The sequence below is a fragment of the Coturnix japonica genome, chromosome 8, assembly GCF_001577835.2.
Source record: "Coturnix japonica isolate 7356 chromosome 8, Coturnix japonica 2.1, whole genome shotgun sequence".
Taxonomy (NCBI): Eukaryota; Metazoa; Chordata; class Aves; order Galliformes; family Phasianidae; genus Coturnix; species Coturnix japonica.
In genome coordinates this window covers 19,182,608-19,205,058 of record NC_029523.1, presented here as the reverse complement: position 1 = coordinate 19,205,058, position 22,451 = coordinate 19,182,608, and the positions used below count along the sequence as shown (strand labels likewise).

General features: G+C 48.3%; 2 protein-coding genes across 3 annotated transcripts; both read left to right on the top strand.

Moving 5' to 3' along the window:
- The first annotated feature begins 2,086 nt into the window (after nucleotides 1–2,086).
- LOC107317596 (fatty-acid amide hydrolase 1-like) lies at nucleotides 2,087–10,713 on the top strand. 2 transcript variants are annotated; one of them, XM_015870478.1, is made up of 15 exons: nucleotides 2,087–2,509; nucleotides 3,538–3,651; nucleotides 3,921–4,064; nucleotides 4,358–4,491; nucleotides 5,148–5,354; nucleotides 5,812–5,852; nucleotides 6,378–6,502; nucleotides 6,692–6,817; nucleotides 7,539–7,636; nucleotides 8,010–8,109; nucleotides 8,398–8,438; nucleotides 8,908–8,947; nucleotides 9,728–9,836; nucleotides 10,148–10,293; nucleotides 10,386–10,713. In XM_015870478.1, exons 1-15 carry the CDS (start codon nucleotides 2,333–2,335, stop codon nucleotides 10,512–10,514), a joined length of 1,731 nt encoding a protein of 576 aa, XP_015725964.1. In that variant the 5' UTR covers nucleotides 2,087–2,332; the 3' UTR covers nucleotides 10,515–10,713. The 2 variants fall into 2 exon arrangements, with proteins under 2 accessions (XP_015725964.1, XP_032301967.1); XM_032446076.1 differs by lacking the exons at nucleotides 2,087–2,509; nucleotides 3,538–3,651 and adding an exon at nucleotides 4,138–4,263 and having other exon boundaries at nucleotides 3,957–4,064.
- A 2,160-nt stretch (nucleotides 10,714–12,873) lies between these two features.
- Nucleotides 12,874–22,420, top strand: LOC107317594 (vitamin D3 hydroxylase-associated protein). The gene is made up of 15 exons (XM_015870474.2): nucleotides 12,874–13,219; nucleotides 14,123–14,236; nucleotides 14,570–14,713; nucleotides 14,947–15,080; nucleotides 15,410–15,616; nucleotides 15,956–15,996; nucleotides 16,303–16,427; nucleotides 16,801–16,926; nucleotides 17,473–17,570; nucleotides 18,232–18,331; nucleotides 18,655–18,698; nucleotides 19,261–19,300; nucleotides 20,908–21,016; nucleotides 21,772–21,917; nucleotides 22,091–22,420. Exons 1-15 carry the CDS (start codon nucleotides 13,010–13,012, stop codon nucleotides 22,217–22,219), a joined length of 1,767 nt encoding a protein of 588 aa, XP_015725960.1. The 5' UTR covers nucleotides 12,874–13,009; the 3' UTR covers nucleotides 22,220–22,420.
- Nucleotides 22,421–22,451: the final 31 nt, after the last annotated feature.

Sequence of the window (22,451 nt, the reverse complement as noted above, 5' to 3'; positions counted from 1 at the left end):
GTTTGCTCAATGGGTTTCAAACAACCCCAGAGATCCCCCAATCATTGAATCATTAAGGTTGGAAAGACCACTAAGATCATCTAGTCCAACTGTCAAAGGACATCCCTGACCCTGGGGACCTCATTGCTGGGATTTGTTCATCTCTTTGTTCCATACCTCCAAGGCACCATGCAATAGCAGCACCATACTCGATACAGAACAGCTGACTGGACATGATAACCATTTCCCAATATCCCATGTCCCTTTCTAGCCAAAAAGCTTCATAATTTAGCATAGCAAATGGATGCACCTACACCTATTTGTTGTGTTTCCCACCTGAAAATCACCTGGGATGGGAATAAGGAGACAAGAGAAAATATCTTGCATACTATATCATCCGTAATGTTGATGGGATCCTTTTACTCTCCCAAGATGGTGAGCTAACTAAGTAGTGAGCCAGTTAGTGATCCCCACCCTGCCCCCTGTGTGTAAGAAGCAAGTGCCCAAGGAGCAAAAGATCATCTTCTACTGGTAGAGATTCCTTCTACAGGTAAAGCTGCCTACACAGCGAATGCCAAGGGTGTCACCAAGTGGATCGTTTGGTTGAAACATGCAGTTTGCTTGCAGAGAGAGGAGAAAAGAAGAAGACGGTCCACTGTAAATGTAGCTTGGATCTGACTGCAGAGGGACAGGCCCTGGGAAGGGAGACTGGCAGTGTTGGAGGGTGGTTAACAGCCTGTAAGCAATAGGGTGAAATAGGAGAACAGTAATGTGTGTGTTACTGGTAAGAGAGAACTATCGCTCATTGCTTCTTCAGACAAAAAGGGCAGCAAGTGCAAACAGCCAAGGACAGCAAACAGGAGATGCTGCTTCCTGTAGCGTGTGGATACGCTGTGGCTCTCCTGCTGCAGGGCGCTGTGAATGCCGGAGTTGCATTGCCTCACCCAAGAAACATCTATTTACACATGCACACAGCTATTTGTCACTATAACTTGAGAAGCCAGACATCCCCAGGCGCCAGGAGATGGCGCTGGAAAACATTCCTGTGTGCTTACCGTGCCCTTGGGGTCTGCTGTCAGCTGCTGTCAGACCAACCAGTCCTACCAACAGTGTGTGCTGTATATTTCTGACCCTCCCACGGTAAACACAGCTCTATGGCAGTGCTGGGGCGTGGTGACCCCCAAGGCAATGTGGGAGATACAGGAGCAGGATCCATCCTAATATCCATCATCCCAAAGTTTGAGCTTTGTTAATGTGCATTAATATAAAAGCAGGACCTTGCCACCCTACTGCCCTTGGTCTGCATGGGAGCGCAGTGCCCTGGGGAGCTCACACTGCTGTGTGATCATCTGAGCCCCACGGTCTGAAAGGGTGGAGAGGAGAAAAGGAAAAGAATGAGGGGAAAAAAACCACAGGGTCTAGGAAACAAAGGCTATTCTTGCATGTAATATGCTTGACCCAGATAAACAAGGAGCTGCTTGTCCTCAGACAGAGAGCAAGAAGCTGTAAGCAATGAGTTAATAGAGCTGAATATTCCCAAGGCTGGATATTGCCGTCAGCAAAGCCGGTGCCAGGACTCTCTGTGCATGGAGCTGTATTTCAGCCCAGGGCAGCTGTGCCAGGGCTGCCCTGACAGCCGGAAGGCTGAGGGAAAGCAGGTGGCCTGAACCACAACAGCATGAAGCCGGGGCTGGGGATGTGGAACCCCCCATGGCATTCTGTAGCTCAGCACTGCATCTGCCAGAGCTGCTGGGAGACAGTGGGAGGGAAAAGATAATCCAAACCCTTCCCAGCAGGTTTTCCAAACTGAAATATTTGGGTATGAACTTCTGCAAACAGTGAGGGGTTGTTCTGTTTTGTTTTAAAGGCAGACCCAAGGAAGGCCAGTGAGGAGGTAGAGGTGTTGGAGCTCCCCTCGAACCCAAGCATAGGGCCTCAGTGAGACACTGCTTTCTGCTGGAGGCTGCTGCAACGAGCAAAGCACAGCACCGCACCATGCTGTGCCTGCCCTAAAGCAGATGGCTGGCACGTTCGCTGTTTTTCCACCCCCCTCTTTTTCTTGTATTGATTCCCCACCCCCGGTGTGCTCAGCTAAGGTTACAGCCAGACAGCTGATAAGTCGCAGCGAGGCGGTTAGACACACATCCTCCCCAGCACAAAGCAAAAGCAGCACACCTTATCAGCAGGACAACAGCAGGGCTCTATCCGGAGCACTCCCCGCTGCCTTACCCTGCACCCAAGCACCGAAGCGGTTAACCTCGTTCCGCCCGCCCTGCCAGGCGGTCCTCCCCGGGTTTTCCTCCCTCCTCCCCATCTCCTCGGGCAGCCCGGAGCCGGCGGGGCGGGGAGCGGCATGCGGGCGGCCGTGCCTTCGGTGCCTGCCGTGCTGTGCGGCTCGGCCGGGCTGCTGCTGCTGCTCCTGCGATGGCGGCGCTGGAGGGGGCTGTGGAGGAAGGTGAAGGAGGCTCGGGAGAGGCAGGAGAGAGGCTTGGAGCAGATGGATAAGGCTGCGCGCTCCTTTCGGCAGCAGGTGGGTGCAGGAAGCTGCGTTCCAAGCAGGGTTCGGGTGGATGAGTTCCCCTGACCCCACGTGTGTTGAGGACAGGGGGAGCACGGGGCTTCCTTCCTTCAGGCTCACATGCAGCAGTGCCTGCAGTTTGTGGGCAGGTGCCTGATTATGACCATGCTGGGTCCTTATCTGCAGTTATTCTTTGAAATGCTGTGTGCCCGCACCCTGCGGTGATGTGGCTGGAGCCCCGCTGATGAGCGTGGTGGGACGGGAGGGAAGAGCTGCCCGCACGGCGGGGAATGAGTGCAGAAGACAGCAAAAAGCAGCTCGCAGCAGCAAGAGGAGGAAAATCCCAGCGCCACGTTTGAAAGCGCTATTTCTGCCTCTTGGCCTCATCCGCCATGGTTTTACGCTCAGCCCACTGCTCGTTAAAGAGCCGTAGGAAATGGGAGAGGCCGTATTTTCTAGCAGAGGTTAAAGTACAGCGGTACGGCGTGACCCAAGGACGGCTGGCAGGCTGTAGGGGCTGCTCGCCACAAAGCCGGCTCCGTGCCGTGCCCTGCGGTCGCATCCAGCCGCCCAGCTTGTGGTTCAGAGCCCAGCATGAGGGATGAGTCTGGTGCTTATCCCTGGTAGGGAGATTTCTGCTGGCCCCAGGTGAACTCCCTGCATTCAGCCGGTTTGTGTGCTCCCTTGGTGATGCCAGCAGCCCTGGCACTGTGCTGCTTTCATTCTTTGCTAGAGCAATATCTAAGGATGTGGCCAGTTCCCCCCTGCCGTAGTTCAGCTAAACACATGTCACAGAGCATCTGCCCCAGGGCCCAGCTGAGACTTGACTGAACACAGCAGAAGACCCAGCCAGACTGGCTCAGACAGGTCTGCAGAAGTTGTGGGTTTCAGCTGACCCTGTGGGTTTCATTCCATTACCAGGAGCAAATATTACATCTGACCACTGAACAGCATGTAGTTTTAGGCTGGGACACATTGAAGGCCAGGGGAAGAGGAGGATCCCATCTGCTAACTCTAACTGTGTCCAACCTTTCCTATAGCATCCCTCGGTGAACATGGTCTCCATCCTCTCTCTGTCTTTGCCGGAGCTCTCCAAGAAAATCCAGGATGGTTCCCTCCCTCCAGAGCACGTCTTCTATGCCTACCTAGGCAAGGTGAGGACAAGGAGCCTGGTGTCATGGCCCTGGGCATGGTTTGGAGCAATGAGGAGAGGCAGGCACAGCACCTGTGTAGCCCACACCTTCCCAAGGGTGGGTGTTGGGGTTTGGCATGAAAGCTTCTTGGCGAGGAACAAAAAGGGCTTCCTGATGCCAGATGGGGAGGTGGGGAAGCAGGAAGAGGCAAGTGTGCTTTTTAGAATGGAAAGTGGTTGTCTAACACCGCAGGCTGTGTCTCACGTGTGGGCTTTGTCTCCTTTCCCAAGGCCCTCCAGATCGCTAGAGAAACAAACTGCATCACGGAGTACATGGAGGAAAGTGAGACCCAGCTCCAGCACACAAAGCCTGGGGAGAAGAAGGGTTTGCTCTATGGGGTGCCTGTCAGCATCAAGGACTCCATCAACTGCCAGGTACCACAGATGTGATGTGATCGAGGTTTGAGACTGGGTAGCGGGGAGAGGTTTAACCTCAGTCTCATGTCAGAGCTGATGCAGAATGCCCCTGCTGTGGTGGATGATAGGATTTGCTGCCCATCTCCCACACAAGCCAATGGAGAAGGCTGGTTGGATTTTGTTAGCAATACACTGCACGATGTGTGCGTTCTGGATGGTGTGTACACATGTTTTTAGATTTAGATAAAAATACAGGGCGTGGGGGAAAGTGCAATCCTGCATTTGGAAACCTGGTTGTACTCTGCTCCCAGGGCCATGACTCCATGTTGGGGTTTGTGAAAAACATCGATAAGCCTGTGGCAGAGGACAGCGTGCTGGTGCAGGTGCTCAAGAGACAAGGGGCAATTCCATTTGTGAAAACCAATGTTCCCCAGTCCCTCATCAGGTATATGAGCAGCCCTGGGGCTGGGTTTCTATCAAGTCCTTTTCTCACTTCTCACTTCTTTTTTAATAATGACCCCATCACAGCATGGTTTGGGTTGGGTTAGAAGGGAACTCAAAGATCATCTAGTTCCAACCCCACTGCTGTGGGCACAGTTGCCAACCACCAGACCAAGCACGAGATCTTTGGTGTCACTACATTTTAAAGCCACTTGGAATGAAAATTCATTCTAGTTTCACATGAAATGAAGACACAGGAGGGCAAGAGAAGAGGAGAAAAAAGGCTGCCCTTCTTTCCTATGCTGGGTGTTTTGAAATCACTTTTTTCTTTTAATCTAATTAACCCCTCAGCAGCAGGCTCAGCAGGGCCAGTGCAAACACATTTATGGAAGAAGAGGCTCATTAGCTAGTTAACCTTAAATTATCCTGCCCCCAAACCTGCTGTTGTGTCTGCCAAGACCTCTCACAATGTTATTGATATGGGGTGAGGTCAGGTGTACTGTCCTGCACATGTCCCTCTGCCCTGCCAAGTCACCTCTGGTAATGCATTTCTGGGGACAGCTTGTCACATCCTGCCTGCAAGGGGAGGGAAGGAGCGACCAGGTTCTGTATCAGCAGCTGTCTGTGCTGCCCTCATGTACATGCTCTTTGTCTCTCTAGCTACGATTGCAGTAACTTAATCTTCGGTCAGACGTGCAACCCTCTGCTCTACACCAGAACTCCTGGAGGCTCCTCCGGTGGAGAAGGGGCACTCATAGGAGGAGGTGGGTCCATCCTGGGCTTTGGCACTGACGTAGGAGGGAGCCTGCGTTTCCCTGCTGCCTTCTGTGGGATCTGTGCGCTCAAACCCACCGGGAACAGACTCAGGTACTACAAGTAATCATAGAGTCATACAATGCTATGGATTGGAAGGGACCCTAAAGATCATCCAAACCCCCCACTGCGGGCAGCATTGCCAACTACAAGCTGTAATCTCTCAGGGTGACACCCACCACCACCTGCTTTGTTGTGCTGGGATGCTCCTGCTTCTGTGGGCAAGAGGAAATATGGAAGGTACCAGGAAGGGCTCACTTCTCTCTCCTGCCCATATGTTTTCTTGGGGAGGGAAGCATCAGTTCCCTCACTACAGAGACAGTGGAAGATTCTACACCTGCACACTAGGAGTGTATAACTGTTGCTGGTGGGTCAGATATCAACCGTTCTGGCCTATGTTGGGTGTTTCTTGGGTTTCCCCTTTAGCCAACCTCAGCATCTGCAAAGGAAGGGCGGGCGCTGTGTTCCTTTCTCTGAAAATTCAGTGGCTGTCTTTTGTTTCTCTTTGCAGCAAGAAAGGAGTCATTTCTGGTATCTCTGGGCAGAAGTCAGGTAGGAACTGACAGTTGCCTTGCAGAGAGGGGAGAAAAGCAGGGTTTGGAAGGACTCTGAGCTATCTAGGGTTAGTTTCTACAGCGTGTTTAGACAGAAAAGCAGCTTCCTTTCCAGGGACTCTTTCAGAGAGCCACCTGCATACCCAGCTCTAAAGAAGCATGCTGGAATATGCATGTGTTGTTTGTTGCACAAACCGGGATACAGTCTCTAACCCTCCAGCTTGCTGTGATGTCTGCCACAGCTTTGTGGGAGGTGGGGTTAGTGATTGGAAGGATGCCCTTAGTTGTGATCCATGAAGATTTTGTTTTACTCTGTAAGCTGTGCAATGGAGAGAGATTGTTGGATAACAACTCTGGATCTGTAGCCATGGGGTTGTTGATGGGAAGGGACCTATAGGCACCCCCAGTCCTGTTTATAAAAGGAACTGCTGCTAACACTAATCTAAGTCAGAATGATGCTAAGAGGAGGACGTGTCCCTTGAAAGACCCTCTGCCATAATTGCTCTCTCCTGGTTTCCCCTAGTGACTGCAGCTGTGGGGCCAATGGCAAAAGATGTGGAGAGCCTGGCACTGTGCATGCGAGCACTGCTGTGTGAGGACATGTTCAGTTTGGACAGCACTGTTCCTCCCCTTCCCTTCAATGAAGAGGTAAGGGACCTGGCAGGGGATGCAGGGCTGTGAGAAAAGCTGTTCTTTCTTAGGCAAAGTGCCAGTGGTGTGCCAACCTACGATGTAATGTGGTTTGGTATGATGATGAGATAGGTGCCCTGCCCTGCATCGTGTGTGTGCTGTTTGTTTCTGACAGTCTTTTAGCCAGAGCTCTTCCTTGTTCTACAGGTGTATTCCAGCACACAGCCCCTCCGCATAGGCTATTATGAAACAGATTTCTTCACCATGCCAAGTCCTGCAATGAGACGTGCTGTTCGGGAGACGAAGCAGCTCTTGGAGGAGGCTGGCCACACGGTAGGGTGTTGCATGAACCCAGCAGTTAGGCTTCAGCTGTGCTTCCTTTTGGCTTCAGGATCCAGGAGTGACCATAAAGCACATTTGTTGGGGAAGGGGCCTTCAGTCCATTCAACTTCCCGCAACATTTCAGGTTGGATATTAGGAAGAATTTCATCTCAGAAAGTGTGATGGTGCATTGGAAAAGGCTGCCAGGGGAAGTGGTGGAGTCACTGCCCCAGAGGTGTTTAAGGAAAGAGTGGATGTTGTACTTAGGGACATGGTAAGTGGGTCGTATTGGTGGTAGGTAGATGGTTGGACTAGATGGTGGTCTATCCCAACCTTAACAATTGTAGGATTCTATGTACATTCATAAATAAACCCATTTCACCTCTTCTGTCTGATGTCATCTGGCAAGCAGTTCCACGGGTGTACTGCATGTTGCATGCTTGGAAAGCCACATACTGGTTTTGTATCTGGAAACCAGGACCCATGGAGGAAATAAAGGGGAAGATGCAGGTGGCAGCTCATCTGTAGCCAAGTGGTCCTTGTGCTCTCTGTCCTTTGCTGCTGGTTCTGGAGGGTTCTTTGTGCCCAAGGGTGGTTGGACATCAAATGGTTGAGCCCTTCCTGGAAGGATGTCAGAAGGAGCCCGACTTGGGCCTGTGCTAGCTCTTGATGGCTTCTCCCATGCAGCTTGGTTGTGCCTGTGCCACTGATGCCTCATCCATTGTCCTTCCAGCTGGTGCCCTTTGAACTTACAAACGTGGACTATTCAGTTTATAACTTATGCTTGAGGGGAATGTTTGCAGATGGAGGTGCCACCTTTCTCAAGAATTTGTAAGTATAACCCAGAATCCCTTGTGTGGTTGGTGCCTGTCTATGACCTGGGGGTCTGGCCAGCATCTGGTCTTAGGCAGCAGACCTGCTGGGTATGGGTGGTGGCTGATCTGCAGAGGGATTGACTGGGCAGCTTATAGTCAAGAGATTAAGGTGAACTTTGGCTCTGTTTAAGACTGCTACCAACCTTGGCAGATCAAAGGAAACTGGGTGTAGAGCCAATAAAACCCATGGGAAATGGGGGGGCACAGAGGAAAAAAGAGAACCTTCTTATCACTTAGATTTGCTTTTTAGAGGAGCTGGTCCTGTGCAAGTTGATCTGCTGTAATTGCTTCCTAATACTGTTCAGCTAAACACTCTTCTTCTCTTTCAGTGAAGGGGAGCTGGAGAAAGGCAGCTTGGGGGTATTCTTGTGGTTGGCGAAGACACCAAACTGGATAAAAACTCTGCTGTCCTGGATTACCAAACCCTTTGTAAGGTGCACTACTTCCTAGCTTAGATGAAGCCAAGCAATAGGTGTCTCCTGTTGCAGTAGGACTTTACTAGAGGGAAATCTCCAGGCTTTGCCTCCTGGCTGTGCTTAGACACATCTCCTCCAAACTGGAGTGATGCTGTTTCTGTCCCCATCTCCCCATACTGGGGAAAAGCCACAAGTCCTACCTGAGCACTAAGTCATTGGCTTGCATTTGTGATGGAGACGTCTGAGAGAACAGAGCTGGGATTAATGTAAGCTATTTTCTTTATTACTTTCTCTTTGTCAGGTGCCTCGATTGTCAAATGTCATAAGAAGTATGAGAGCAAAGTGAGTAAATGCCAAACATGGGGGTTTGGGTTTCTCTTCTGGAGGGCAACACTGTTTTCTATGTTAGGGATGCTTCCCCAGCTGCATGCATCTGAGAAAATACAAGGCAGGAAATACAAGGGAGGGAGCAAACTGAGAACAGTTTATTTCAGTGTCATAACTTGCACTGCAGAGTTTTGCCAACTCTTTTAAAACTGAGGATGGAAATAAGGGCGGGTACTTGCAGCCTCTTGCTTATGAACTGGATCAAGTTTGCAGGAGTGAAATATGCTGGCTGCTTTGGTACTGGTTAATGCATCTGTCATGCAATCAGGGGAATGCTAGAGCTTTGCCAAAGTCCTCCTTTGGCTGCAGCTCCAGAAGCAGATCTAACCAGTGCCCATCTGCTATTTGATGCTTTTCTCTGTGCACAAAGCTGCTCTGTGCAGTACCTTTCACTAACTTGCATTGGTTTTGCTTCCTTTTTTAGCACGGTGGAAGAACTCTGGAGTCTTCATCATGAAATTGAGGTAAAGCATGGGTATCCCAACCTTTCAGCCTTCACAAGGTGTATCAAAATGCATACGGTTATTTGCAGTAACTTGAGCTGGCCATAATTTAAGTTTCATATTGAACGCTGTTATGGGTTGAAACACAGCATAGATAAGTTGATTTTCACCAGGAAGACAGATGTGTAACTCATTTATATGAGCAGTGACATCCCCCCCAAAATAACTCTGTGAACCATTTTAATCTCATTCTGGCACAGATTCTCCTTTGGTAAAGGATTTGATTTCATTTCACAAATCATAGAATCTGTTTAGCATTTCACCCCAATTCAGCCACCTTCCTTCAGAAGAGTGAATGATGTCCCCATAACCAGCATCAATGCCCTTAAGAAACTCCTGAACTAGCAATGAGCCAGTCCCTTGGACTCGATGAAGTTAAAGCTTTGATGACAATCTGCATGACATTATCCATCTTCAAAGCTTTTGCATGTAGACTTTCTTGATGTGTGATGCAATGATATTTCATCACATGTTGCTGGCAGCAATTGCATCATCTCTTATTACTTTTATGTCTCTCTTTGTTACCAACCCATTGCCATCAGTAGCTTATGCCATCTGGCTATGCTGGGCCTTGATTTTCAGTAGAGAAGAGCTGCCATGGCTCCCAGAGTGTCACTGGATTTTGGGATCAGGCCTGATACAGTTCACCCCATAGTGGATGGAGCCAGCCATAGTGAGGGAGAGCCTCAACCACGGGACAGCACATCCACCCCACTGACCACTGGTGTGTTTGCCCCTCAGGAGTCTTGCCACCAGTTCATCGCCCAGTGGAAAAAGCTGAATCTGGATGTGATGCTTTGTCCCATGCTGGGCCCAGCTCTCCTTATCGGCTACCCAGCAAAGCTCTCAGGTAGGACTGCTTGGTTGACCCCAAGCCATAGCCTCCCTGACAGTGTAAATGGAAAGCATTCTTCCTCCTCCCCATGCTTTCCAAGGCACTGGGTAGCAGTGGGAAGAGCTCAGCTCTTGGGCAGCTGGGCTTCTGGACAACCACCCTGGTGTGTGCAGGAGCCAAGGGGCAGGCTTCCATCCTGCAGCCACTGAGTTCCCAGCACTAACGCCTGTTAGGTGGAAGTGGTGTTGGACATTCTTATATGCTGAGGTCACATACAGAGGGAGTGAAAGCTTTTCCTGTTGCTGTGAGCTCCCTTTCTCCCCCAGTGGCAGTCAGCTACACCATGCTCTACAACTCCTTGGACTTCCCGGTTGGCGTTGTCCCTGTCACACTGGTAACAGATGAGGATGAAGAGGAGCTGAAGAACTACCGGGGCTATTTCCAGGACTGGTGGGACCGGACCCTGGCAAAGGTGAGTTGTGCCAGGTCCTCTTGGGGCGGTACAGGTGTCCCCATCCCATCTCTGCCATATCCCCTACCCTCTCCCTTCTCTTTTTGCCATAGGCTTTTAGCAGTGCTGAGGGGATGCCGGTGGCCGTGCAGTGTGTGGCATTGCCATGGCAGGAGGAGCTGTGCCTCCGGTTCATGAAGGAGGTGGAGACGCTTGTCACGAAGAAAAACATGATTGTCTGAGTCCTCACCCAGAGCAGGATTTGAGCAAAGAGTGGTGCAGGCTGCCCTCATGCCCCACCTGCCTGCAGGACTGGCATTCCTGTTCATGATGATGCACTGTTGGATTGGGTGGCTGCCAGCCTTGAGGTGACTGGAAAAGTGAGATGAGGTCAAGTGTTTACACCAACTGTCCCAGTAAAGTGATTTTTGCTAGTGGCAAGTCTGTTTCAAGTGTGTTTTTGTGGGGAGGTTTGGTGTTTTTTGTGTTTGTTTTTTTTTTTGGATGTGTTATCTAAGATGTTCAGTTTCCTCCTTTCAGTGCCATAGGAAGGGTTTGTGCCTTCAGTTGTCGGCCCTATAGAAGTTGCATTATTGAGGGAGAAAGAATGTTTTCCCTGTTGTGCACCAGCAATCAAAGGTCAAAACTAAACCTGATAAGCAGGGAGAGAGCTGGACCACTTCCCATATGGTAGGGCTGCTTTCACCCCACTGGCTTGGTTGATCATAAAGGGGAAAGAATGATTAGCAACCCCCACATCCCTTAGGTACACCTGCTTTCTCCAGATCAGAGGTATAAGCAGCTGCAGCTCACTGTCTTCCACAAACACAGCAGCATGCCAGTGTCAGAGCCCTGCTCTGCTGCACGTTCGTGCCTCCCATTTGCAGAGGGAGCCAGGCCAGGTTTTCAGCCAGGTCTCGAAGCTGCTGGCAGGCACCCACACTGCGACTGGCAGCAGTGTCTGCTCCCAAAAGGAATCTGTGGGTGTCAGGAATTCCACAATACGTTTTCCTGATGCAACTGCTCGCAGATAGATCAAAACAAAGCTTTGACAGGAGCAGATTATGGGTGTTTTGGTTTTAAAGGCATTATTATTGTTTAAACCAGAGTCATAGAAATGATAGGTTTTCTTCAGGAGCTGGGCAGAGGGTTTAGCCCAGCCTGTCAGATAGCAGCCACAGAGCTCTGATTCTTTATCATAGGGCTTTAAAAAAGGAGTACAAGAGGAAGGGAGGGGAACTTCCCAGGCATCCCAGGACTGAATGCTATGTAACAAGCAGCTCTAGAGAAGCTTGGACTGTTTTTTTCACCACTTGCAGGCAATCACTTCCTACATGGAAAATGTTGGTCTGTGATTTTCTGTTTACACTTCAAAGTTCAAGCTGGGAGGAGATGGTCCCAGGAGGAGAAATGCCCACGTGTTGGCCTGAGCTGGCAGGGTGCAGCTCACTGCCCAGCCAGAAGCTGTGTTGCCTTGTTAGTTTAACCAGTTTCATTAACCAGTTTCTCATTAGCAAGGAGGTAGGCGGGGTGCAGGAGTCCTGTGGGTGGAGATGACAGTGGACCTGAACCAGTAAGTGCTGTTCTGGGAGCCCGGAGTAAAGGCATCCAACAAGCCGGGGTTACTGTGTGGTTTTGGGGACCTCAGGTGGCCAAAACTGGCCAGCTCCCAGCCCAGAGCAGCCAGAGAGTGGGCAGTATGAATGTTGGCCCTGAAATTAAAGCTGGGATGAGGTTCACCTCCCCATGGGCAGTGAGAAGAGATTCGAGATGTGCACACTGAGTTGGCTGGTTTTTGCTCTCCATCGTGGATGGACAAGAAGGACCTCCTTTCCAGTTAGCAATCAGTTTCTCAGTGCTTCTTCCCTGTAGTTCCCTTCCTGCTGCCACAGTAATAATCCTATAGGATGTGTGTGTAACAAGCAAGGTAATACAACAGCAACACAAGCACTGGCTTTCAGCCCCCAAGGAAGACCTCTCCATCAGAGAGTGATGACTTCCCAATACCCAGTCTCCTTACAAGCTCTGCTACCCTACTGGGACTAGATGGGATGCTGAAGCCACCAGAGGAGATTTCCCTGATATGGACTGCCAAAACGCTTTTTAAGGAGGCTTGGATTGAGAATGACAGAACAGTCATACTCCTTGGAGGCAGCTTCAGACAGGTCCTTCCAGTCTGCCTTTCCAGACTCATTTCCTGCTTGTGCTTAATCTTCACTGCGAGTCTTTTGTTATCCTGAACTCCCTCCTCTCCAATAAATGCAACTTCCCCATGGTAAACAAGGCTGTCCCGCACAGTGCTAAAGGCTGTGCATGCTGTTGCTAGGGGAAGAGAGATGACAGTTGGGTGCTTCTAGTTAATGGACTTAACTGCTAATTAATTATTAGATGTGGGCATAACCCAGACCTGTCTTTTTCAGACACTTGGCTCTGTTAACCAGCTATTTCTAGCAGCAAGTAGTGGCTTGGAGGGCCACAACCTTTGGGGAAATCTCCTCCAGACCCCGTGTGATCTGAGCGCACAGCTTGCAGCCCAATCCATGGTGTTCCTTGGGCAGGCAGACCATTTCAAAGTCCACAGTCTAAAAAGTCCATTCCTGGACTTTGTTAACGCAACTTTGCCTCAGAGCTGATCTTGCCCAGAAGGCAACTGAATAGTCTGCATACATCAACTCTCCTTAGGAGAGCGTGGGAGACCCAAGTGTCTGTATAACTACGCCAGGCCAGGAGAAAAATCATGACCCAGGAGCGACTGTGGCAGATCCTAGATCCCTTGTGGGCTGACCCTCGCATTCTCTCAGCCTTGTTTTGTGGTTCAGCTGCAGCCATTGTGCTGCTGAAACGGCTGGGTCATAGGAGGATCCAGCAGAAGATGGAAGAAGCAAGAAGAGCACGGGACCTGGCTCTGGAGCGAATGGAAAAGGCAGCTCGCAGGTTTAAACAAGAGGTAATTTGGGGGAAAGCGTGTGTGGAAGGATGGGATTGTATTTTGGGTGACTGAAGAAACAGGGAATTCCTGATGGATTGTTAGGGCAAAGGCAGAAATATGCATGTTTTGGATCATTACCAACATTTTTTAAGGGTCATCGCCTCTATTGTTACCAAAAATCTCAAGCTGAAAATGCAGCCTAAAAGAGATATTTTGTAAGACAGATTACACTGTGGGAATCCTGAGTGTGAGTCATGGAGTATGAACCATGTCACCACTCATCTATTCATCCTGCCAGGGCTTTCTGCTCCTGTCCTCCCCACCTCTACCATCCCAACATCCTACATAATCATAGTATCATTAAGATTGGAAAGATCAAGACGAACATTTTGTCCAACCATCAGCCCACATCTGTGACGAGACCTTGTCACTCAGTGAACATTTACTCTCTTCTTGAAAATCCAGGGTTGGTGACTCCACCACCTCCCTGGGCAGCCTGGGGCAATAACTTCCAATATCCACCAGCTTGTCCTCAGTGTACAGGTCCCTCTAACATCTGCACATCAGTGACCAAAAGCCATTTCTTCCTGCATGCTCCTAGATCAAAGAGTATGTAGGTTTCAGAAGGTTCAGTCCTTGGATTCAGGATTGGTCTTGAACCTAAAATGAGCACCAGTTGATTGGAAAGGAGCAGTGGGGGGCCGCAAACAATTTATGAACCTTTTTTTTCCTCCAAGTTAATGATACATTTTTGTAAAACTTTAGCTGGTTCAAGTGCCGTATAACAGATCCTTGTCATGGAAACTGGCCTGAACTGTGACATCAGTTCAGGGTCATTGCCAGGCAATTCAATTCACAACCTCAACACCAGCCTTTGCTGTCATCTTCCTCCTCCTGCACCAAATTTCTTCCCCTTTGCAGAACCCAGACACCCAGACTGCACACATCCTCTCACTGACCATGGTGGAGCTGGCGGAGAAGCTGAAGGAGGGATCCCTGTCCCCAGAGAGCGTTCTCTACTCCTACATGGGCAAAGTGAGTGTTGTCTCCAACGTGGAGAAATGCTACAGGGCCCCTCTGTTGAGGCTTGCAACCAGCCTATTTTGTGAGGGAGTGGCAATGCAAGGGATCACAATTTGTCAGTGCTGTGATGGATGAAGGGTGGCTTATGGCTGAATCCAGAGATCCAGGGCAGAAAATCATCCCTAAAATAAGTATGTAAAATTCATAAGTGAAGTCTGAATAATGAGTGCTGAAGAATGCTGGAGGTTTGAGGAGACTGAATTCTCAGCTTGAAAACCCAAAGTGCTGTTTCTTTCCTTCCTTCTATTCATTTGTCTTACTACTCTATCCAACCTCTCTGGAAAGGCTCTGGAGGTGAATCGGGAGGTGAACTGTGTAATAGACTTCATCCATGGCTGTGAGGATCAGCTCCAGAAACTGAAGAAGCAGAAGGAGAAGGGGCTGCTCTATGGCATTCCTGTCAGCATCAAGGACCACATTGACTGCAAGGTACATTCCTAATACCCACTCCCCTTGGCCTTGGGCTGGAAACAGACAAGGGTTTCCAGGATGTCTCTACCCCTGTATATGAAATCCAACTTTATCCTTTTTATCTTATCACAACTAGCCAAGGGTGCCCTCAGACAAGGATGCTTTGGACCATATATGTTATTTCTGTAGTTGTTACAGCTCTGAACAGCATCTTTACTGGTACCTAGAGAGCTTTGCTTCCTATTCCCAAGGGCCATATCTCCTCTGGTGGGCTGGTGAAGTTTCTGGGCCAAGTGAAGGAAGAAGACAGTGTCATTGTCCAGGTTCTGAAGAGCCAGGGGGCAATCCCCTTCGTGAAAACCAACATCCCACAGACAATGATAAAGTAATCTCATGTTCACCTTCATCAAAACACTATGTCATGCAAGTCTTGTGAGCTGAAAGAAAGCAGGCCCACATGCACAAGCTCCCACCCTCTTCCAAACGAATCATACACGCTGAATTCATTGCCTCCTCATTTCAATCTATTTTTCCCCATTTCAATCTAGCAGTATTTCTTTCTGATGTCTCTTTTTTCCTAAACTAACCAACGTATCTGCTTCACAGTGATTCTGGCATTAATTCTGCACTAATCCCTGCACAGATGCTCTGTATTTTGTCTTTATGATTTGTGGAGGCAGAAGTACCTCACTCACCTGCTGTTCTTCTCCACAGCTATGACTGCAGCAATCTCATTTTCGGCCAGACTCTGAACCCCCTCAACCACCAGAAGACCTCCGGGGGCTCCTCAGGAGGGGAGGGAGCTCTGATTGCAGGGGGAGGCTCCCTTCTGGGCATTGGCTCAGATGTAGCTGGCAGCATCCGCCTGCCATCCAGCTTCTGTGGGCTATGTGGGCTCAAACCCACAGGCTTCAGGATCAGGTATGCCCCAACAACTGTCCCCTTCCAGCTAATGTAGAGGCTGAAAAGTTTTCCCTGCAGTACACCAAATTACACAATAAATTTCTGTTTACCAGAGATTGTTTATTCCCAGATGAGGAACTGCATATGCACCAGGGAAAGGATATGATAAAAAACATCTCTAGCAACTTAATGCTACTGGGAGTCTTCCTAATCTAGAAGGGGGGGGAGCATCTGCAGGGCCTTTGGTTCTCCTAGGTGGTCACTGGGGCAAATGGGAAGTCTGCAACAAAGCATGGAGACATACCTTAGAACCTAATACCTTAGATATTTAATCTGCTCCTCCCATTCTGTTTCTAGCAAATTGGGTGTGATTTCTCCTATCACAGGAATGAGCTCAGGTAAGTTCATCCAGACAATATATTACTACTGCCAAACCTTCTCTGCTGTTGGTAGCATGGCTGCAGTCCTTGTTCCTCTTGAGTGGGACTTAATGCCTGCAGAAGGCTGGCCCAGAAGGTCCACCTCGGTAGATGACATCCTACCTCTGCTCTGAGACTTTGGGACTGTCCCTGGTGGGCTTCCTTGCTCATTTCTTGCACATTCATTCCCCATTCCTCTTCTTCCTCTCCTCTGGGTCACTACCAGCTACTATAAGGGAGCATCAGGCCCAGCTGCCTGAAATAATGGGATTTTTGTGCTTGCAGTGATAGGTATGCTGGGTCCAATGGCAAGGGATGTGGACAGCCTGGCCCTCTGCATGAAGGCACTGCTCTGCGAGGAGATGTTCCGGCTGGATCCCACCGTGCCCCCCATCCCCTTCAATGAGGAGGTGAGGCTCAGAAGCATTGAGCATCCCATGCCTCTATTTGCCTACCACTGGAGAGAGATCTTGTTGGCTTCCTAAAGGAGTTCATTTTTCCTGATCAGAGAAATTCACCCCTCGCATATTTAAAAAGAGCCTGATTTAAAAGCCATTTACCTAAAAAATCCTTGCACTTTACTATTATCTCTCTGGTTCTGCTTTCTGGCTGAGGTCTTAGGATCTTTTGATTGTCTCTGCTATACAAACATTTACTCCTGATATGTGGCTCTTTCCACCAGCCCAAACTCCCTGTTATACCTCCAGCCTGAGAGACTGCCTTCCTAAATCCTAGGGATGGTCTGATCCGGTACATGTGTCCAAGCAGTGGTTCTTTTCACAGGTTTACACCAGTTCAAAACCACTTCGGATTGGATATTATGAAGAAGATGGCTACTTCCAGCCCTCACCCAGCATGAAACGGGCTGTCCAGCAGACCAGAAAGCTCCTCCAGGAAGCAGGGCATACAGTAAGTTTTCATGCCTGTGGTTACTGGGAGCTGTCATCCTGCTCCTTACGGAGTCTGGACAAGTCATTTCACATCTCTCTTTTATAAAGCATAGCATGGGGCAATGTTTTTTCCATCATGTTTTGCATCTCCATAAACATCAAACTTGCAGCAGCTTCCATGATTCTGCATCTACTGAATCCTGCATCTGCTCAATCCAGTTTATAGATTTTCAGGTGGAGCACAGGTTTGGAACAGTTGAGCTCCCAGTGATCACTTCTAGCCTAAATTATGATGTGGTTCTACTAGTAGTATTATCTTTATGAGTGCTGTTCCAATGATAAGTATAAATTAAGAATATTTGGTGTTTTGAATACTTGGCCTCTAATGCTTCTCTAAGGAGCCTATGCAAAGTGATGTCATTGTGCTCTAGTGCCTTGGAATCTGGAAAGGATGAAGGGCAGATGGTACCAGCCCAGGACTCTTTGAACACAGAGGGAGGTCTATGCAGGGCTTTGTCAATCATTTGTCTTTCTTGCCTCTCGAACAAGAATGGTTTTCCTGCAGATCATTCCCTTTGAGCCACCTAAGATCAACTACATGGTAGATGAGCTATTTACCAGAGGGATTTTCTCTGACGGTGCTGCTCACCTGGTGGACTCTTGGTGAGTAAAACTCATTACTTTCAGTGCAAACCCTGCAACTTGACACGGTGTGGCCAGTGGATGCATCCAATGTGCTTTCGTTCCTGTGGATGCATGCTTTTATGAACGTGGTGGTAGGTGGATTGTTGGACTAGATGATTTTAGAGGTCTTTTCCAACCTTAGTGACTTTATGATTCTAAAGGGAGGGCAGCAGAGGAGTGATTTCTGGAAGGGTGAATTCATCATGGACAGTAACTAGCTCACAACTGTAGGTCACATGCATGGGTACCCCTGTAGGGTAACAGCACGTCCTGTGTCAGCAATGCTGTGGTGAATGGTTTTTTTTGCACGTGATTCGTCCATGGGGAGCACCACAGGCTGTGTAACTTCCCTCAGAGCTGCAGAGGGTCAGCCCTGGTGTGCAGCCCAACACCCATCTAGCTGATTGCTCACTGCCCCTCCTTATGAGAGGGAAAATAGGATAAGAAAGATCATGGGTCAAGATAAAGACAGATTTCTTGCTGATCGTCATCACAGGCAAAGCAGACTCAGCTTGGGGCAGTCAAGCTGAAACCAGCTCTGGACTTGACTCTGGGGTATGGTTGGCCACCTCCAAATAGGATTGTACCCTCTGGCACATGTTTCTTGTCCTGAGTACCCCTTTGTTCACTGTCCTTCTAGCAAAGGAGACATCGTGGATCCCAATCTGAAGTCCCAGTTCAATACTTACAGGCTTCCTGCTTTTGTGAAGAGGATCCTGGCTATCATTTTGAAGCCCATTGTAAGTATGGAGACAATGGAAGTGGCTGAGGGAACTGGGATTGTTCAGTCTAAAGAAGAGGAGGCTCAGAGGTGACCTTATTGCTCTCTGCAGTGCCCTGAAAGCAGGTTGTAGTGAAATGATCAGCCTCTTCTCCCAGGTAACAGAGAGAGGATGAGAGGTGATGGCTTTCAAGTGGCTTTCAAGAAAAGAATAGGTATTGCAATGAGTGACATGGCTTAGTGAGCATGGCGGTGATGGGCTGACAGTTGGACTAGGTGATGTTAATTGTCTTTTCCAACCTTAATGATTCTATAATTCTATTTTCCTCTTCCCTCCCAAAGTACCCACGAATTGCTCGGGATCTCAGCGCTCTCTGTGGAGTGGGGTAAGTGGCACTAAAGTAGAGGAAGGGATTCACATGAATGTGTCCACTGTGTTCATGCAAGTAGATGCCAGCTTGCTGTGCAAAGCCACCGTGGCTCAGCATATTGTGATCTAAGGTTAGGTACTAGAGATTAAGGGCCTTAAGTTACTCATTGTGGCAGGGCTAGTATATCTCAGCTCACACAGATAAAGGCAGCTTTCCTCATTGTCAGGTGCATTCTGGTACGCAGTAGGCAATGTGCCAAGGCAGCACATTGGATGCAGTATGATGTGAAGTACAGACCCCTCTGAGAGACAAAAACAAACTAACTGAGAACAGCCGAATTTAAAAGACTGCTGTGATTTTTGTCTAGGTGCCAGAATAAATGGAATCATGGCAGTAGGCTCTTTTGATGTATGTACAAGTACATGTGAACCCCGTGGAATCATCTAAGTGATGCTATGACTTGTTTTCAGAGTGGTCAGGCAGTTTCCCTAACAATGGGCTATTAGCACTTTTATTATTATCACTGTTTTCTGTTGCCACAGTCCCAGTTCTGATTAATCTTTTTTTACTCTTTCAGGTCTGCCAAAAACCTTTGGGATCAGCACGCAGCTGTGGCGGTAGGATGATTTATCTTCCTTACTAAATACAGTGAGGGGTTCCTATCATTGGTTTCAGTTCTGTGATGGGCCTGGTGTTGGGTCACCTGAAATAAAGCAGCTGGGCTTTTCTTTGAAAGTCAGTCTTTGCAAAAAGTAATAAGAGCTCAAGACAATCGATGTTAATGTGGAGGTCTCTATTACTTACTTTACCCAGCCCAAACTAGGACAGAGTAACAATCTGTGGTTGCAAACTCTGGCTCAGATGTATTTCGTATGAACTCATTTTGGTTCAGCAATGTGGGACAGGAAGTATTGTCATGGACAACTGAGCCCATTGCTGCTCACAAACCAATCAGGTTCCTTTTCAAAACAAGCTGGGTTTTGCATTTGCACTTATTTTTATTGGCCATCTCTTCTCCTCTCTGATCTGATGTTTGGAAGCCTTCATATTACCTTTGTTGTTCATTCACTTGCAGTTTGTTCTCATTTTATTCCACTCCTGAGTTTAAATAACACCTCTCCTCTCTGGTATTTTCCACTCATCCCCACTCTATTTATAGTCAGCAGCTGTATCCCCTTTTAGCTGGTGTTTTGCAGGGATGAAGGAGTAGAGCTATTTTTGTGTCTCCTCACAAGGATTTGTGTTCCTTGGGACACACTTACAATCATCCCTGAGAACAAACATGCCCCCAACCTCCACCATTCAGCCTCTGTCAGTGTCAGTCATGAGATGGAAGTGTGTGCTCACTGCAGCAGGTCTGATTGACTGAAAACAGATCATTCTTCCCCTACTCCCAACCTATTTCCTGCCAAAACAAAAAAAAAAAAAAGACCAAAAAACACTCTAAAAAGATTTGGTAACCTCAAAGATATTTTGGATTTCTTTTTTCTTCAGCAAAGCATTATTCACGGTCTTCATTTATTACAAACAAGCGCTGATCCAAAATCTTTGGCTAGCTCTATCAGCTTTCCTCTCAGGAAAACATGAGACTACTTGCACTGTGTTTCCTGGAAACCCTCTCTTTTGTCAGACTTTCAGCAGAAGGATCTCAGTCTCCATATGGAATTTGAAAACAGATGAAAAATAGAATAACTGAGGTTGGAAAATACCTCAAAGGTCATCTAGTCCAATCCCAACCCAGCCCCACTGTGCCCATGTCCCCCAGTACCACTGAGGCTGCTCAAGTAGCCATATGGTCCATCCATATTGATTTACTAAGAGAAAGTGGAGCAGCACTTTGGGGATGGATTCATTCATTGCCTGATGACCAGTAGACTGTAGATTCTTCTACCAAAATAGCAAAGCTTTTAGGAAATGGACTTTTCTTTGAATTACTGTTGATCTCCACTCAGGCAAATGCAAAGACAAAACTGTGCATAAGGAGTGGGTTAACATGCAAAGCTGTCAGCTCTGAAACCTGGCATCAGTGCCTATGTCTAGGTAGGATGGGCCTGGGAATGGAAAAACAAAGCCTGATGGCTCTTTCAAAGCACAGCTCAGATTTTATTCATTTTTCACTTTTATCTAAGCCTGCTTTTTTCCCCCATTTTCCATACTGTAGACATCAATCTGCCTCTGCTGTCCTATAGGCATAGGTTGTCATCTACTCTGTCTTTCCCTCTAGGTTTACCGCACTGAATTCATTGCTAAATGGAGGAAGCAAAAACTGGATGTGATTCTTTGTCCCGTACTTGGTCCAGCCTTTAACCATGGCTACGCTGGGAAGCTATTTGGTAATCTCCATTGAGACATCTCTGGAGGCATCCATGGTATTTTTTGTGGGCAGAGCAGCAGCAAGATGTTTTGGTCTCTTGTACGTTCCTCAGACTGTGTGTAGTGCCTGCTCTTCTCTCTGAGGAAGTTAGCACAGGGAGTGTCTCCAGTGTGTCTCCTCACACTCCCACTTCATCTGAGCTGCAGATGTTTGGATTATTATAAGGAGGGTTAGTGATACATCAGTCCCAGTAGTTATTGGGTGAGCTTCCCCTGTGTCATCTGACCTTCAGAAAGTGCTTGTGAGGATTGCTGCTAGAGTGGTGGCAGTCCATAGCTCAAGAAAAACTCTTGTGAATGTGCCCATCTTATGTTTCCTGAGACTTTGCAAGGAGCAGACATGAAAAATTGTCTTTCACTTGCAGAAAGAGGCAATTTGAAACACCATGAGTCTTCCATTCCTCCAACATCAGCCCTCTGCAATCTAAAATGCCCTAAATGATATTACAGACCTGGATACCAAGATTTTACCCTGATGTGTAAAAGACACGTTCAGACTTCTTCTACATCAGATCAAATACTCATACCTGTCTCTCTCAAAGCAGAGCTAATATCCGCCATGTGGCCTTCAAACTTCCCCACCGAAAATCCCATGGTCTCTTTAGATCCAGCAACTCCAGTCCAAAATTCCTTCAAACTGAATAGTCTGAAAGTCTTTGCTGGCCTGGCACACTTACATTTTGCCAATTTTCGTGCACTGTGTGATCTTTTCCAGCTGCGACCTCCTATACCAACTTATACAATGTCTTAAACTTCCCTGCTGGAGTGGTGCCGGTCAGCACTGTCACAAGAGCTGATGAAGAAGAACTGAAGCATTACCAAGGGTACTATGGGGACCCTTGGGATAAGAGACTGAAAGAGGTGAGCACAGAAACTCTTAGCAGAAGGCCATGACTAACACAGTGGCACCCCTGGCATATTGTCTTTTCTCCATCTCGTGATGACATCTGTCTCCTTGTATATTTATCTTTGACTTTCTGTACTGTCATTACCCACTGTGGGCTCTAACTCAACGTCAAACTTCATTTTTTCAGGCTGTGGAAGGAGCTGTGGGGCTGCCTGTAGCTGTGCAATGTGTGGCTTTGCCATGGCAGGAGGAGCTGTGCCTTCGGTTCATGAAGGAGGTGGAGAACCTGTCCCGTGGCATCAGGAGAAATGCGTGATTTCCCAGGATCTGCCTTCCTTATGTTGACTTTTAATACCCTGCTCATCACTCCAGTCACCTTCTAGTGTGTAATGCAGGTAGCAATCTGCAGACTCCAAATGTCATTTCAATAAGATGGCAGTAAATGCTGCTTGAAAGCAGTTGGCAAATCTATTCTCTGTCCAAACTTTCTCCTTCATTAAACTGAAATAAAACCTGATCTAGTGCTTGATCTAGTGCCTGGCAACCCT

Bases quoted from the DNA above. Each gene is read 5' to 3' on its own strand.
- LOC107317596 (XM_015870478.1), top strand. From the start codon at position 2,333: ATGCGGGCGGCCGTGCCTTCGGTGCCTGCCGTGCTGTGCGGCTCGGCC. The intron at 2,510-3,537 runs GTGGGTGCAGGA...CCTTTCCTATAG, and splicing joins CGCGCTCCTTTCGGCAGCAG to CATCCCTCGGTGAACATGGT. The intron at 7,637-8,009 runs GTAAGTATAACC...CTTCTCTTTCAG, and splicing joins GCCACCTTTCTCAAGAATTT to TGAAGGGGAGCTGGAGAAAG.
- LOC107317594 (XM_015870474.2), top strand. From the start codon at position 13,010: ATGACCCAGGAGCGACTGTGGCAGATCCTAGATCCCTTGTGGGCTGAC. The intron at 16,428-16,800 runs GTGAGGCTCAGA...TTCTTTTCACAG, and splicing joins CCATCCCCTTCAATGAGGAG to GTTTACACCAGTTCAAAACC. The intron at 17,571-18,231 runs GTGAGTAAAACT...CTGTCCTTCTAG, and splicing joins GCTCACCTGGTGGACTCTTG to CAAAGGAGACATCGTGGATC.